This window comes from Mobula birostris, chromosome 12 (assembly GCF_030028105.1).
Source record: "Mobula birostris isolate sMobBir1 chromosome 12, sMobBir1.hap1, whole genome shotgun sequence".
NCBI classification, from domain to species: domain Eukaryota; kingdom Metazoa; phylum Chordata; class Chondrichthyes; order Myliobatiformes; family Myliobatidae; genus Mobula; species Mobula birostris.
In genome coordinates, this window is record NC_092381.1 from 3,140,092 (window position 1) to 3,158,348 (window position 18,257).

General features: G+C 46.4%; 1 protein-coding gene across 1 annotated transcript in view; it reads right to left on the reverse strand.

Annotated features, from left to right (window-relative positions):
- The window catches only part of tnni3k (TNNI3 interacting kinase), a 167,140-nt gene that overhangs the window by 92,457 nt on the left and 56,426 nt on the right, over positions 1 to 18,257 (reverse strand). The window contains exons 6-10 of the mRNA XM_072273253.1: positions 16,816 to 16,913; positions 15,171 to 15,281; positions 13,532 to 13,630; positions 8,681 to 8,819; positions 1,767 to 1,911 (exon numbers count right to left, since the gene is read on the reverse strand). Of these exons, the coding sequence (XP_072129354.1) occupies positions 1,767 to 1,911; positions 8,681 to 8,819; positions 13,532 to 13,630; positions 15,171 to 15,281; positions 16,816 to 16,913 (592 nt within the window). The remainder of the gene's footprint in view (positions 1 to 1,766; positions 1,912 to 8,680; positions 8,820 to 13,531; positions 13,631 to 15,170; positions 15,282 to 16,815; positions 16,914 to 18,257) is intronic.

Genomic DNA, 18,257 nt, shown 5'->3' on the forward strand with positions numbered 1-18,257 from the left:
GTTCACGTTTATTGTCATCTGACTGGCCAAATGAACAACCAAACAAAGCAACATTCCTCCGGACCACGGTGCACCCACAAAACATAGATCCCACACAGCACATAAAGCAAAGCACTGCCATAAATAAGTTAATAACATTGAGTTCGAAATGCAGTAAAGAGTAAACAGCTCGCTGTCCTGGTGATGAGACCTCAGTGGTGGCAGGGTATTTATCAGTCTCACAGCCTGAGGGAAGAAGCTGATATCCAGTCCAGGCCTCGTCCTGATGATCCTGCACCTCCTTTCTGATGGTAGTGAGTCAGAGACTGTGAGATGGATTGTAGGGATCCTCAACAATCCTTTGGGCCCTTTGTATACCAGTAAGTGTTACATAGCACACAACAGAGAGTCACATAGCACTGAAACAGGCCCTTCAGCCCAACTTGTCCCTGCTGACCAGAATTCCCATCCAAGCAAGTCCTATTTGCCTGGGTTTGACCCACATCCCTCTAAACCTTTCCTATCTATGTTTCTGTTCAAGGGTCCTTAAACGTTTGCAATTGTATCCATCTCTACCACCACCTCCTCTGGCAACTCAGTCCACTACCCACCACCTCTGTGGAAAATCAGATTTTAGCATGTTCATTGGGTCAGATCCTATGCCAAACCCACAAATATGTCTGCAGACATAGCGGAGAACAGGCCAATCAGACTATTTTCAATTCTAATCACTGTTGATTAGAGTCTCGGCCCAATACATCGACTGTATACTTTTTCCATAGACGCTGCCTGGCCTGCTGAGTTCCTCCAGCATTTTGTGTGTGTTGGACACAATACTCCAAATTAGACCTCGCCAATGTCTTATACAATTCCAACCTAAGATCCTATCTCCTGTACTCAATACTTTGATTTATGAAGGTCAACGTGTTAAAATTTCTCTTTACAACCCTATCTTCATGTGGCAGCACTTTCAAGGAATTATGGACTGTGCTTCCTGATCCCTCTATTCTTCCGCACTCCTCAGCTCTTCTGGATTATACTGTTTAATTGTCATTTTCTTTGCAGTTTAACAGTTTATGCCCCTTTGTATTTTATATAACTACTTAATACAGGTAATTGTTTAGTATGTTTCCTAGTGGTCACAGTATATATATGTAGTTGTTCAGTGTGTCCCCTAGTGGTCACAGTATGTATATGCAATTGTTTAGTGTGTCCCTTCGTGGTTACAGTTCTTTGTATCATTCTGGAAAGCTCTGAAAGCTTCTCTGGTGTTGTACTATTTGAATTGGGACTATCTAATTGGTTAACTCTTATCTACGAATTTGAATGGAATATTTCTTATCTTTGGAATACAAGACCACATTGGTCACCTTTTTCTTTTAGCCTTTAGTCACTCTAATTTAGCAACTAAACGTTTGCACCTTGACATTAACAACACTTCGTTCTATTAACTCTTAATAAAACAATTGGGAGCAACAAGTTTGATGCCTCTCTCCTGATGTCCAAAAAGAACCTTGCATCAAAAACATCAGAATCCATTAGTACCCAACCACTCACTGTGTAAGACCTACCCTGGTTTGTCCTCCCAAAGTGCAACACCTCACACTTGTCTGCATTAAAATCCATCTTCCAATCCATTTTTCCAACTATAACAAATTTATTTTCACTCAACACTCAGCCCTATGCAAGGACTTGATCTATCACTGGCCAACTCTCCCTCACCACCACGGGTGCTGCTCAACCCCTCCTCCATCCCAAATTCCTTCTGTAGTTTGGTTTTAACTCACAGGTGTAGAGCTGTGTCTCCGTAGATGTTCACGGCATGAGGCTGCACCCCGAAGTTTCCCTGCAGCAAGTAACTGACGATCTCATGGTGGCCAAAGCGGGAGGAGAAGTGGAGAGGAGAGTGGTCCTCGTTGTCCAGGGAATTAACTGGGATCACCAGGGAACAGGGAATAACACTCATTAGTATCATTGAAGATACAACTAAGCCAAAACAAGCAAGGTGTTTCTGGAGATCAATAAGATTGAAAGAGTACAGAGAAAATGTACTCTGTACTAAGTTGCCAGGACTTGAGAACCTAAATTACTAGAAACATTTGATTTAGATGTTGGATTGATTCCCTCGAGCAAAGGAGAATGAGGGGGAATTTGAAGAGTTATATATAGAAATAGGGTAAATGCAAGCAGGCTTTTTCCTCGGAGGTTGGGCGACACTTGAACTGGAGGGCATAGGTTAAGGGTGAAAGGTGAAATGTTTAAGGGGAACTTGATCAGTCAGTAGGTGATGAGTGTGTGGACTCAGCTGCCACTGGAATTGGAGTATGCGGGTTCAAATGCAACATTTAAGAGAAATTCGGAGAAGTACATGGATGGGAGGGGTATGGAGGGATATGAATAAGAACAAAAGGATAACAAGGGACAAAATTGGTCTTCTGGAAGATCAGAATGGTAACCTATGTATGAAATTGCAAGAGATGGGGGAGGTCATAAATGGACTTCTTGCATCTGTATTTACTCAGGAGACAAACACAGAATCTAGAGATGTGAGTCAATGCAGCAAAGTCGTGGACCCTATACAAATTACAAAGGAGGAGGTGCTTGCTGTCTTGAGGCAAATTAGGCTGGATAAATAATCCCCAGGGCCTGACACGGTGTTCCCTCAGACCGTCTGTCAGGCTAGTTCAGAAATTGCAGGAGCCATAGCAGAGATGTTTAAAGCATCTGCAGCCACGAGTCCGGTGTGGAGGACTGGAGCATAGCTAAAGTTGTTCTGTTTAAAGAATGAACCAGAAAATTATAGGCTGGTGAGCCTGACAACAGTAGTGGGCAAGTTATTGGACCAGATATATAAGTATTTGAAAAGACAGACACTGATTAAGGATACTCATCATGGCTTTGTGTGTGGTAAGTAGTGTCTAACCAATTTGAAAAAGTTTTTTTGAGGAAGTTACCAGGAAAGTTGATGAAAGCAAGGCAGTGGATGTTGTCCACATGCACTTTAACAAGGCATTTAACAAGGTCCTACATGGAAAGTTGGTCAGCATTCAAGATGAGGTAGTAAATTGGGTTTGACATTGGCCTCACAGGAGAAGCCAGAGAGTGATAGTAGAGAGTTGCCTCTCTGACTGGAGGCTTGTGACGAGTGGAATGCCTCAGGGATCGGTGCTGGTTCTATTGTTGTTTGTCATCTATATCAATGGTCCAGATGATAATGTGGTTAACTGGATTAGCAAATTTGCAGATGACACCAAGAATGGGGGTACAGTGGACAGCAAAGAGTATCAGAACTTGCAGCAGATCTGGACCAGCTGGGAAAATGAACTGAAATATGGCAGATGTGTCACGTACCCAGTGACGGGTTAAAGAACCAGCAGAGATGGAAAACACTTTGGAGTCCGGGATTTCTATTAACTAATGGTATTTATTAGTAACTACACAATACGGTAATATAAATGCAGATATATAAAACAGGTTAGCAATGATTAGATATAAGTAAGTGTGGAAATATATGAAAAATCAAGCTTCTTCAAGTCTAGGGGTAAATAGATACAGTCTTACGATGATGAGTAAAGTTCAGTTCAGTTGGTGGTATTGAGTTGAGTAGTGATGGAGAGAGAGAGAAGGAGAGATTTGAGTCTTCAGGTGAGCTGACGCCATCGATTTTCCCCTTGTCCTCCGAAATCCTTTAGAAGTCACCGACTGTGACCATGACAAAGGGGACCGTTCTTCTGTGGTGGAACTAATAACTCCCCACCGGTCACACCCTGTTCACACTGCGAGAGCCACTGATGGATCCGCCTGATCGATCCTCCAAAACCCACTTTTTCTGTAGGCACAACAAGCTTATTCAGTGTCCAAAACCAAGGTCTATCATCTGACCTTCTATTTATCTCCCCGTGCTGAATACCAAGTGTCTCTCAAACAGCTCCTCCGTTCTCTGTCTGTAAGAACTTCCAAGCAGGCAGTGTCCTTGTAAAAATGTAAACATACTGTGAGCAGTCTTCATCTCTCTCTCTCTCTCTTAAAAACAAGATGTCAGTGTTAAATACTTCTCTCTCTCTTTTCAAAAGCATAGTTCACAGGGGTAATCGAGCACAGTTCATAGGGGTAATTCAGGATCCCGTCACAGATGGAATTTAATGCAGAAAAGTGCAAGGTAAATGTTGCCCTTTGGGTGGACAAACCAGGGTACGTCTTACATAGTAAGTAGTAAGGCACTGAGAAGTGCAGTAGAACAGAGAGATTCTTGAAAGTAGTGTGATGGGTAAAGAAAGGTTTTAAATCCATGTATTGAGTACAAGAAGTGGAATATGATGTTGAAATTGTACAAGATGTTGCTGAGGGCCAAGTTGGAGTATTGTGTGCAATTTTAGTCACCTACCTACAAGAAATATGTAAGTAAGATTGAAAGAGTGCAGAGAAAATTTACAAGGATGGTACCGAGACTTGAGGACCTGAGTTATAAGGAAAGGTTGAACAATTGGGCTTTATTCCCTAGAATGTAGAAGATTGAGGAGAGATTTGGAAGAGGGAAACAGAATTATGAGCGGTGTAGATACAGTAAATGTAAGCAGGCTTTTTCCGCTGAGGTTGGGTGAGGTGAGAAATAGAGGTCACAGGTTAAGAGTGAAAGGAGAAATGTTTAAGGGGAACCTGAAGGACAACTTCTTGACTCAGAGGGTGGTGAGATTGGTGAACAAGCTGCCAACAGAAATGGGGGACACAAGTTTGATTTCAACATTTAAGAAAAGTTCAGATAGATACATGGATGAGAGGGGAACAGAGGGCTATGGTCCAGGTGCAGGTCGATGAGTCTAGGCAGAATAACAGGTCAGCACAGACTAGATGGGCTGATGGGCCTTTTCTGTGCTGGAGTACTGAAAGACTCTATAACTAAGGAGCATACATGGAGAGACTGTGAGAAATGTTTCCCCACTGGAGAGGCAGCTATAAGCAGACAGCAGAGGGTAGAGGTTAGGGGAAAAGGCTAGGTGTTCCGGTGGGGTTGGGGGGGGGGTGTAGTTGGAGCAGGATACTGAGAGGGAGGGTGGAATCTGAAACTGACAGCTTGAGGGGAAGGTTGGGGCAGAGACCCTCACAATGTTGAACAAGTATCTGCACGAGCACTTGGCTCCCCAAGGGACTTGAATCACCAAGACACAGCTGGTTACTGTTGTGTATTTAATATATCAGTCATGACCAGTGTTGGGGAACAGGGTTGGTATGAATACTGATGGCTCACTTGAGGTACGGCTTGGATCGGTGTGAAGGGATGGTTTCTACCTTCATGTTAGCTATAAATTGTGATATGTGGGTGGGGAGAAAGGTGGGTTTCAGAGAGAGGTGAACCTGTGAAATTGTCCACCACAGAGGGCATGGAGAGCAAATCAATGAACACAAAGACAGATTTGTAGACAGAAAACGCAGCAGAGGTAGAGAGCGAAACATCTGTGTAGGTCACTATAGTCATACAATCATAGTCACACTGCCACAGTCACACCAGACAGTCATATCACCACAGTCACACCACACGGTCATACCACACGGTGATATCACCACAGTCACACCACACAGTGATATCACCACAGTCACACCACACAGTGATATCACCATCGTCACACCACACAGTGATATCACCACAGTCACACCACACAGTGATATCACCACAGTCACACCACACGGTCATATCACCACAGTCACACCACACGGTCATACCACACGGTGATATCACCACAGTCACACCACACAGTGATATCACCATCGTCACACCACACAGTGATATCACCACAGTCACACCACACAGTGATATCACCACAGTCACACCACACGGTGATATCACCACAGTCACACTGCCACAGTCACACCACACAGTGATATCACCAGTCACACCTCACAGTGATATCACCACAGTCACACTGCCACAGTCACACCACACAGTGATATCACCACAGTCACACCTCACAGTGATATCACCATCGTCACACCACACAGTGATATCACCACAGTCACACCACACAGTGATATCACCACAGTCACACCTCACAGTGATATCACCACAGTCACACTGCCACAGTCACACCACACAGTGATATCACCACAGTCACACCTCACAGTGATATCACCACAGTCACACTGCCACAGTCACACCACACAGTGATATCACCACAGTCACACCACACGGTGATATCACCACAGTCACACCACACGGTGATATCACCACAGTCACACCACACAGTGATATCACCAGTCACACCTCACAGTGATATCACCACAGTCACACCTCACAGTGATATCACCACAGTCACACTGTCACAGTCACACCACACGGTGATATCACCACAGTCACACCACACAGTCATATCACCATAGTCACACCACACAGTGATATCACCACAGTCACACCTCACAGTGATATCACCACAGTCACACCACACAGTCACACCACACGGTGATATCACCACAGTCACACCACACAGTCATATCACCACAGTCACACCTCACAGTGATATCACCACAGTCACACTGCCACAGTGATATCACCACAGTCACACTGCCACAGTCACACCTCACAGTGATATCACCACAGTCACACCACACGGTGATATCACCACAGTCACACCACACGGTGATATCACCACAGTCACACCACACGGTGATATCACCACAGTCACACTGCCACAGTCACACCACACGGTGATATCACCACAGTCACACCACACGGTGATATCACCACAGTCACACCTCACAGTGATATCACCACAGTCACACCACACAGTGATATCACCACAGTCACACTGCCACAGTGATATCACCACAGTCACACTGCCACAGTCACACCTCACAGTGATATCACCACAGTCACACCTCACAGTGATATCACCACAGTCACACCACACAGTGATATCACCACAGTCACACCTCACAGTGATATCACCACAGTCACACCTCACAGTGATATCACCACACTCACACCACACGGTGATATCACCACAGTCACACCTCAAAGTGATATCACCACAGTCACACCACACGGTGATATCACCACAGTCACACCTCACAGTGATATCACCACAGTCACATCTCACAGTGATATCACCACAGTCACACCACACGGTGATATCACCACAGTCACACTGCCACAGTCACACCTCACAGTGATATCACCACAGTCACACCTCACAGTCATATCACCATAGTCACACCACACGGTCGTATCACCACAGTCACACCACACAGTGATATCACCACAGTCACACCTCACAGTGATATCACCACAGTCACACCTCACAGTGATATCACCACAGTCACACCACACGGTGATATCACCACAGTCACACCACACGGTGATATCACCACAGTCACACCTCACAGTCACACCACACAGTGATATCACCACAGTCACACCACACGGTGATATCACCACAGTCACACTGCCACAGTCACACCACACGGTGATATCACCACAGTCACACCTCACAGTCATATCACCATAGTCACACCACACGGTCGTATCACCACAGTCACACCACACAGTGATATCACCACAGTCACACCTCACAGTGATATCACCACAGTCACACCACACAGTGATATCACCACAGTCACACCTCACAGTGATATCACCACAGTCACACCACACAGTGATATCACCACAGTCACACCACACGGTCGTATCACCACAGTCACACCACACGGTCGTATCACCACAGTCACACCACACAGTGATATCACCACAGTCACACCACACGGTGATATCACCACAGTCACACCTCACAGTGATATCACCACAGTCACACCTCACAGTGATATCACCACAGTCACACTGCCACAGTCACACCTCACAGTGATATCACCACAGTCACACCACACAGACATATCACCATAGTCACACCTCACAGTGATATCACCACAGTCACACCACACAGTGATATCACCACAGTCACACTGCCACAGTCACACCACACGGTGATATCACCATAGTCACACCACACGGTCATATCACCATCGTCACACCGCCACAGTGATATCACCACAGTCACACCACACAGTGATATCACCATAGTCACACCTCACAGTGATATCACCACAGTCACACCTCACAGTGATGCTATCAGGAGCTGTTAAAGAAGTTGAATCTAACTCCTATGGAGTTTAGCAGAATGTGGGTGATCTTAATGAAACATCTTAGATCCTGAGGGGATGCGACAGGGGAGATGTGAAGGTGTTTCAACCAGTGGGAACGCCTCAATCAAGGGGACAGTTACAGGATTAGGGGGCAGACATTTAAAACTGAGGTGTGCCGGGGCTTCTCACAGAAGGAAGGGAATCTGTGTAATTTTCCACCCGGGGGTGTGGAGACTGAATCACTGGGAGTGTGTAAAGAGGAGGGAGAGAAATGTTTGACAGGTCAGGGGTTTGAGGGTGATGGGGGATTGCCACTGAAGAGGAGATGTAGCCTGGAGCGGATCAGCTATGGTTACATTGATGGTGGGATAGGTTAGACAGGCCGAACAACCTCTTTCTATTCCTGTGCTCGGAGTGAGGAAGCAGCTCTCGATTGTCTGGTTTCCGACTTCCAGGTTGCCCAGCCCCGCCCCCCACAGCCTGGAACGGGAATCCGTCAGCCAGAGCCCAGGTCTGGAGCACAGCCCACGATGACACAAACCGTCCCCGTGTTGCCCTGTTACAGTGGTCTCACCGTCGGCCGAGCTAGCCTCTGTAAGCAGCAGTTTGACAATGTTGAGGTAGCCCTTCGCACAGGCGAGGTGTAGGGGTCTATCGCCAACCTCTCCGCTGACACTGGCATCCGCTCCAAACCTCAGCAACAGACGGGTGACCTGTACGGATACATAATTGTATTAGCAGCGCGAGATCATCAGCCCCAATCCCCCCAACTGTCTTTCCCCTCTCTTCTTATACTCAACTCCAAATCTTCAAAAGGCCATGCCTCATGAGGTTGGCATCCATCACTAAGGACTCTTGCCATCTGGGACATGCCCTCTTCTCATTACTACCATCATGAAAGACACGGGGGCCTGAAGACACACATTCAACATTTTAGGAAGAGCTTCTTCCCCTCTGCTGTCAGGTTTCTAAACAGACCATGAACACTAATTCACTATTTTGTGCTCTTTTTTCACTACTTTGGCTTAAAATATATCTCCTACTGTAACATAATAATTATGTCTTACACTGCAGCTGCAAAACAAATTTCATGACACACGTCAGTGATAATAACTGACTCTGATTTATTCCGGTTCCCTGTCTGGGGAGAAACATTCCTCTTAATTCTGAAGAGGGTTCTCAGGGATCATCTGGTATCGAGGCTTCAGACTTCTGGTTCCGACCACAGAGTCACAAGGAAGTTCTAGAAGCAGAGAGTAATGCAGCAGAGAAGCAGGCCATTTGGCTCATATCTTTGATTCTGACCAAGGTACCTTACTGAGCTAGTCCCATTTGCCTGCATTTGGCCTAAATCTCTTTAAATCAGGGGTCTCCAACCTTCTTATGCCAGGGACCCCTATCAAGGGGTCTGTAGAGCCCAGGCTGAGAACCCCTGCCTTCAACTATCTAAAGGGCAGCACGGTAGTGTAGGATTAGCACAACACCATGCAATATCAGCAATCAGGAGATCCAGGTTCAATGTCATCTGGCACTTCAGCTATATCCACTGCTGCAACATCACCTTATAGACATTGGGGATATCCACACTGCAACATGGGGCATAGAACAGTACAGTACAGGGTGGGCCCTTTGGCCCATAGTGTTGTGCCAAACCAATTAAATTAGTAATCAAATGGACAGCTGAACTAATCCTTCCACCTATACAATCAAATTTCAGAATTCAAAGTCGTTATTATCAAACTATGTATATGTCACTATGTACCACCTTTAGGCTCCAAAGGTAGTCATAGCCGAAGGGTGGTAGTGGGGACGAGCTCCCACTGCTAAGCAAATGTTCTTCATGGTGCGCGTCTCAAACAGCCTCTGACAACCAAGTCCAACTCCTGGCCTTCACGTGTGGCCTAGTTCTTATGCCTGGTGGAGCTGTTCTCACTGACAGGAGAAGGGGCAAAGTCGGGCTACTGGCGCCTTAAAACCAGTTGCTCCGAGCAGACAGGGCTCATTAACCACAGATGGCAGCTCATCTAGGAGAGGGAAAACTCCGATTTCAAACCTCCGCTGCCTTGCGGCTATACCCGCTCACGGGAAAGGCCTTGGGAGTAAACCCCGAGGAAAAATTCGGAGTCGGAGTCCCGAAGGCGGCTGACTGCTGTACCCAGCACCGGCACGGCAACTCCTGTGATGCTGCTGGCACCAAACCGTACCGACTTTCGTCGTTCCTTTGGATCCGTCATCAGCATGGAGAAGGGATTCCACTGCATGGGCAACAGACGGATCTCCATGTCAACTCTGCCCTGCCCTGGGAGAGGTCACTCCCAGTGACTACCAGAGGCGCAGCACCCGTGGTCGACTACGACCGACGGAGGCCACACACACACACTCCACCCTGAGATTCATTTTTTTTTGCAGGCATTGACTGGAAGGTAAATAGATTCAATATAATTTATGAAAAACCATACATAAACAAAGACTGACAACCAACAACAGTGTCCATATCCCCCCATTCCCTACACATCCAAGTGCTTCTCGAAGCACACCAATTGCCTCCAAAGTTTACAGTATTTATCTCCTTGGAAGTTTTCATGTTTTATAACATTGAATCACAGTGAACTTACTTTGATTTTTTTTGACACTGATGAACAGAAAAAGTGTCCTTCACGTCAAAGTGAAAACAGATTCCTACAAAGTGATCTAAATTAATTACAAATATAAAATACAAAGTATTCAGTCCTTTAATATGACACACCAAATCATCACTGGTGCAGCCAAATGGGTTTAGAAGTCACATAATTAGTTAAGTGGAGGTCACCTGTGTGCAGTCAAGGTGTTTCAATTGATTGTAGTAAAAATACACCTGTATCTGGAAAGTCCAACTGCTGCTGAGTCAGTATCCCGGCAAAAACTACACCATGAAGACAAGAACACTCCAAGAAACTCCCTGAAAAGGTTATTGAAAAGCACAAGTCAGGACAAGGATACAAGAAAATTTCCAAGTCACTGAATGTCCCTTGGAGTGCAGTTAAGTCAATCATCAAGAAATGGAAAGAGTATGGCACAGCTGTAAATCTGCCTGGAGCAGAACGTCCTCAAAAACTGAGTGACCGTGCAAGAAGGGGACTAGTGAGGGAGGCCTTCAAGAGACCTGTGACAACTCTGGAGGAGTTACAAGCTTCAGTGGCTGAGATAGGAATGTCTGTGCATACAATTCAAACACGAGGAAATCTGCAGATGCTGGAATTTCAAGCAACACACATAAAAGTTGCTGGTGAACGCAGCAGGCCAGGCAGCATCTCTAGGAAGAAGTACAGTCGACGTTTTGGACCGAGACCCTTCGTCAGGACTAACTGAAAGAAGAGCTAGTAAGAGATTTGACAGTGGGAGGGGGAGGAGGAGATCCGAAATGATAGGAGAAGACAGGAGGGGGAGGGATGGAACCAAGAGCTGGACAGGTGATTGGCAAAGGGGATATGAAAGGATCATGGGACAGGAGGCCAAGGGAGAAAGACCGGGGGGGGGGGGCAGGGAGCCCAGAGGATGGACAAGGGGTATAGTGAGAGGGACAGAGGGAGATAAAGGAGAGAGAGAAAAAGAATGGGTGTATATAAATAAATAACGGATGGGGTACGAGGGGGAGGTGGGGCATTAGCGGAAGTTTGAGAAGTCAATGTTCATGCCATCATTGACTTCTCAAACTTCTGCTAATGCCCCACCTCCCCCTCCCGTTACTTATTAATATACGCACATTCTTTCTCTCACTCTCCTTTTTCTCCCTCTGTCCCTCTCACTATACCCCTTGCCCATCCTCTGGGTTTCCCCCCCTCCCCCTTTTCTTTCTCCCTAGGCCTCCTGTCCCATGATCCTCTCATATCCCTTTTGCCTATCACCTGTCCAGCTCTTGGCTCCATCCCTCCCCCTCCTGTCTTCTCCTATCATTTTGGATCTCCTCCTCCCCCTCCCCCTCCCACTTTCAAATCTCTTACTAGCTCTTCTTTCAGGTAGTCCTGACGAAGGGTCTCGGCCCAAAACGTCGACTGTACCTCTTCCTAGAGATGCTGCCTGGACTGTTGCGTTCACCAGCAACTTTTATGTGTGTTGCTGTGCATACAACTGTTGCCCAGGTTTTTCACCAGTCGCAGCTTTAGGGGAGAGTGCCAAGGAGAAAGCCACTGTTGAAAAAACTCGCATGAAATCTTGGCTAAAGTTTGCCAGAAGGCAGCTGGGAAACTCTGAAGTCAGCTGAAAAAAGTTCTATGGTCTGAAGGCAAAATTGCACTTTTTGGCCACAAGACAAAACACTGCACATCATCAAAAACACACCATCCTACTGTGAAGCATGGATGTGGCTGCATCATGCTGTGGGGATGCCTCACTGCAGTAGGCCCTGGAAGGCTTGTGAAGGTAGAGAGTAAAATGAATGCAGCAAAATACAGGGAAATCCTGGAGGAAAATGTAATGCAGTCTGTAAGGGAACGGCGACTTGGGAGAAGATTGGTTTTCCAGTAAAACAATGACCCCAAGCATAAAGCCAAAGATACACAGACATGGCTTAAAAACAACAAAGTTAATGTCCTGGAGTGGCCAAGTCAGAGTCCAGACCCTAATCCAATTGAGAATTTGTGGCTAGACTTGCAAAGGGCTGTTCACCCATGATCCCTATGCAATCTGACCGAGCTTGAACAGTTTTGTAAAGAAGAATGGGGAAAAATTGCAGTGTCCAGATGTCCAAAGCTGATAGAGATCTATCCATACAGACTCAAGGCTGTGATTGCTGCCAAAGGTACATCTACTAAATACTGACTTGAAGGGGTTAAGTAATTATGTAATCAGTTTATGTTTAGTAATTGTGATAAATTTAGACCAATTTGTAGAAATTTTTCACTTTGACACAAGCGTCTTCTCTGTTGATCAGTGTCAAAAAAAGCCAAATTGAATCACAGTGGATTTAATGTTGTAAAACAATAAAACATGTAAACTTCCAAGGGGAGGGGTGAATACTTTTTATAAGCACTGTATGTCACCATGGCTGAGGTGTAGTAAATGTTCCTAAATCTGGTGGTGAGAGTCCTGAGGCTCTTGTATTGTCTTCCAGATGGCAGCAGCATGTCCTGGGTGGTGGAGGTCCCTGATGATGGATGCTGTTCTCCTTTGACAGCATTTCATGCAGATGTGCTCAGTGAGTGGGAGGTCTTTACCCAGAAATTACTGGGCCAGATCTACTTTTTGTGTTAGCTTTCACCAGCAACCCAGGCACCGCATTTTTCACTGTGTAAAAAAAAACTGGTCCCACACATCTCCTTTGAAGTTACCCCCTCTCCCCTTAAATGCATGCTGTCAGTGTTATACATTCCCACACTGGGGAGAGGAAACTGTCTGCCCGTTCTGTCTATGCCAGTGGTGCCTTTACCCGTGGAAGCTGCAGGGATACCTGCTCGTGGCCGAAGTAAGCGGCGATGTGCAGAGGAGTGAAGAAGACGGCATCTTGCACATTGACAAAAGCACCGTGTTGGAGGAGGATATCAACAGTCTGCAGAGAGCAACCAGACATGATTAGAAGGCGAGGGGGTGTGGGGCGGTCTCCGTAAAGGGGTGGGGGGGGCAGGTGCTGGAGGTGGGGGTGTCTTTCCTGGTCACTGTCTCCTTATTCAAGGGTCAAACAGTGGCACAGTAGTATAGCGGTTAACATAATGATTTACAGCGCCAGTGATCACAGGTTGAGGTTCAATTTCTGTTAACTGACTGTAAAGGCTGATTTATACTTGTGCGTCAACTCGACGCCGTAACCTACGTAAGTGGCCTACGTGCATTGTCAGCATTTATACTTGTGCGTTGGTGTGTCTGCGTCGCTCTGCAATTCGGGCATGTCGCACATGCGCACACAACTGCCCGTGTAAGGCTTCGTGGTCATGGTAGTCTTTCTCGGGGTAAACAAGTTTAAAGCGAGCATCTTTTTTTGTAAAAGCGAAATGTGTCCTCCATAGTTTTGGAGGTCTGTAAAGCTTTATGGAAAGCATCGCAGCCAGAGTTCCTCCCCTGCCCTTCAGTCACCCAATGGGGAGCTATTGCAGCGTAGGAGGAAATGCGATGCTACCAAGCGGACCAGTCACAGTCGTTGTGGTCTGCGTTGCCACGACGCGGTGTTACATTTTGGGAGAGGTGCATGTCAGGCTACGGCGTAGGGATCCACGTAGGCACTGCGTAGGGTTCACGGTGAGTTGACGCACAAGTATAAATCAGCCTTAAGCAGTTTGCATGTTCTCCCCATGACCACGTGGGTTTCCTCCAGGTATTCTGGTTTACTCCCACATTCCAAAGGTTAGGGTTAGTAAGCATGGAGACACTTGCAGGCTGCCCCCAGTATATCTTCGACTGTGTTGGTTGTTGATGCAAACTGCACAGCTCACTGTATGTACATGTGACAAATAAAGATAATCTGTAATAAAGCTAGTTTACTTCAGATACTGTGGATGATATGAAGGTAGCTGGAGGGGCAGATAGTGCTGAGGGAGCAGAGAGCCTGCAGTAGGACTTTGTCAATAGGAGAACAGGAAAAGAAGAGGCACATGAAATACAGTATAGAGAAGTGGACGGTCGTGCACTTTCATTGAAGGAATAAATACATGGCCTATTTTCTAAATGGAGAAAACTCAGAAATCAGAGGTGCAAAGGAACTTGGCAGTCCTCATGCAGGATTCACTAAAGGTTAACTTGCAGGCTGAGTCGGTGGTAAGGAAGGCAAATGCAATGTTAGCATTCATTTCAAGAGGAATAGAATATAAAAGCAAGGATGTAATGCTGAAGCTTTATAAGACATTGGTCAGACCATACTTGGAATATTGTTTTGGACCCCTTATTGAAGAAAAGATGTGCTAGCATTGGAAAGGGTCCGGAGGAAGTTCATGAGAATGATCCCGGTAATGAAAGGGTTAATGTATGAGGAGCATTTGCAAGCTGTGGGCCTGTATTCAATAGAGTTTAGAAGAATGAGTGGAGATCTCATTGAAACCCAGCAAATATTGAACGGCCTAGATGGAGTGGATGCATTAGAGGCCGCAGAAGGCCCTTACCTCACTGTGACCGGCGATGGTGGCGATGTGCAGAGCAGTGAGTGCTCCATAGCCCACCTGCTGAATGTCAGCACCACCGTGGAGGAGAGCAGTCACCAGGTCAGAGCTTGCCTGTGGACAAGAGCCAGAGGTCATCACCAATGGAGCCCTGTACCCATGGAGACAGACACACACACCCACCATGACAGGGAGACAGACAGACTCACACACTAAGATGGAGACAGACAGATACATGCACACACACACAATAAGACCTTGAGACAGGCAGACTCTCACACACATGCACACACTAAGACAGGGAGACAGACACACACCACAACCCACACTGGTGCCACATGGAAGAGCACACACCACTCTGGTGTCACCATACTACCCTGTCCCAGGATCACATCATAAATCTGCAGAGGGTTGTATCCCAGGCACAACCCTCCCCACCTTTGAAGGAGACCTCTATCACAGAAGGCATTCCCATCTGGGAAACACTGGCTACTCATTACAACCATTAATGAGTCACAAAGTGAGACTGGTTAATTGTTAATATAATTACAGTGTTTAAGAAATCAGTGAAGGATGTCCCTCTGTACCAGAACATCTGTCAGGATGTAATTAACCCAATTAGTCTCATTGATTAGTAGTTTGCTGCTGTTGTTACACAGGACCCTTTACTGATCATAGTGTGGAATAGATGGGACATGGTTTAAATCACCACCTCACTCTGCTACCTCACTGACTGTGGCCCCAGCCCACAGCATACACTTTTCACAGATCTCTGCCCTGGAGACACAACCTTTTGTTCAAAAATAAATCACTTAGACCATAATACAATTATACATAGAAGCAGAATTAGGCCATTCGGCCCATCAAGTCCCCTTCACCATTGCATGATGGCTGATTTATCATCCCTCCCAACCCCATTCTCCTTTCTTCTCCCAGTCACCTTTGATACCCAGACAAATCAAGAACCTATCAACCTCCGCTTTAAATACACCCTATGACTTGGCCTCCGCAGAACTTAATCAAGAAAGACTGGCAAATTTCTACAGAGGTTCCATGGAGAGCATTCTAACTGGTTGCATCATCATCTGGTATGGTGGAGCCAGTGCACAGGATCAGAAAAAGCTGCAGGAAGTTGTAAACTCAGCCAACTCTATCCTGGGGTTCTCCACCACACCACCGAGGACACCTTCAAGAGGTGGCATCCACCATTAAAGACAAGGCCCCCATCATTCAATTCATGCTTCCTCTTCTCATTACGACCACCATGGAGGTGGTGCGGGAGCCTGAGGTGATTCAGAAAACACCTTCTTCCCTTCTGCCATCAGGTTTCTGAATGGACAATGAACCCATGAACACTACCTCACCATTTTATGCTCTCTTTCTGCATAAGTAGTTTTTGCATTTCTTATTGCAACTTATAGTAATTTACTGCTGCTGCAAAACAACAAATTTCAGATTTGTCAGTAATAATAATCCTGAATAATAATTCTGGCCAGCACAATATGGTGGGCTGAAGGGCCTGTTCTGCGTTCTATGTACAATAAGCAATCTTACATCTTGAACCGGAGGTCTCTGGAGCCAGGACGCAGCGGCCCTGTGTGGAGACGCTGCAGCCCCACTGTAATGGGGAGGAACCCATCACACTCACCTTGTACGCAGCCAGGTGCAAAGCGGTGAATCCGTTCCTGGTGAGCCGGGAGGGGCGGAGACCTTTCAGCATCAGGGTCCTCACGTGTGCCTTGTTCCCTGTTAACAAACGACAGCATGAACACCGAACACCCAGGTCTAATCCTGAGCTTCAAAATTAGAAGGGAGGGAACCAGAGGGTGGTTTGTGCAGGGGACAAGCTGCCAGAGAAAATGGTCAAGGCAGGTACATTAACGACATTTACAAGGTTCTGAGACAGTGACATGGATAGGAAAGATTTAGAGGGATATGGACCAAATGCATCCAAAGTGGATCTTGTTCAGCACAGTCCAGTTGGGCTGAAAAGCCTTTTCCTGTGCTCTGTGACTACATGACGCTACGATTGGTGGGACAAGCTTGAAGGGCTGAGTGACCACTTATTGCTCTTTTTTCCTCTGCTCCTGTGTGCAGGGCTGTAGGGAAGAGCATATGGGAGGGGGGGGGGGATGGAGAGACCTCTCACAGAGCCAGAACCTCCCCAATGGACTGCATGGGCTTCTGCCAGTACAATCAAGTAAGACAAAGATTAAAAGTAACATTAGCAAATTTGCAGATGACACAAAGCTGGGTGGCAGTGTGAAATGTGCGGAGGATGTTGAGATAATGCAGGATGACTTGGACAGGTTGGGTGAGTGGGCAGATGCATGGCAGATGCAGTTTAATGTGGATAAATGTGAGGTTATCCACTTTGGTGGCAAGAACAGGAAGGCAGATTACTATCTGAATGGTGTCAAGTTAGGAAAAGGGGAAGTACAATGAGTTCTTGGTGTCCTTGTTCATCAGTCACTGAAAGTAAGCATGCAGGTACAGCAGGCAGTGAAGAAAGCTAATGGCATGTGGGCTTTCATAACAAGGGAGTTGAGTATAGGAGCAAAGAGGTCCTTCTGCAGTTGTACAGGGCCCTGGTAAGACCACACCTGGAATATTGTGTGCAGTTTTGGTCTCCAAATTTGAGGAAGGACATTCTTGCTATTGAGGGAGTGCAGCGGAGGTTCACGAGATTAATTCCCGGGATGGCGGGACTGTCATATGTTGAAAGATTGGAGCAACTGGGCTTGTACACACTGGAATTTAGAAGGATGAGAGGGAATATGATTGAAACATATAAGATTATTAAGGGATTAGACACGCTAGAGGCAGGAAACATGTTCCAGATATTGGGGGAGTCCAGAACCAGAGGCGACAATTTGAGAATAAGGGGTAGGCCATTTATAACGGAGTTGAGGAAAAACTTTTTCACACAGAGGGTTGTGGATCTGTGGAATGCTCTGCCTTAGAAGGCAGTGGAGGCCAATTCTCTGCATGCTTTCAAGAAAGAGTTAGATAGAGCTCTTAATGATAGCAGAGTCAATGGATATGGGGAGAAGGCAGGAACGGGGTACTGATTGTGGATGATCAGCCATG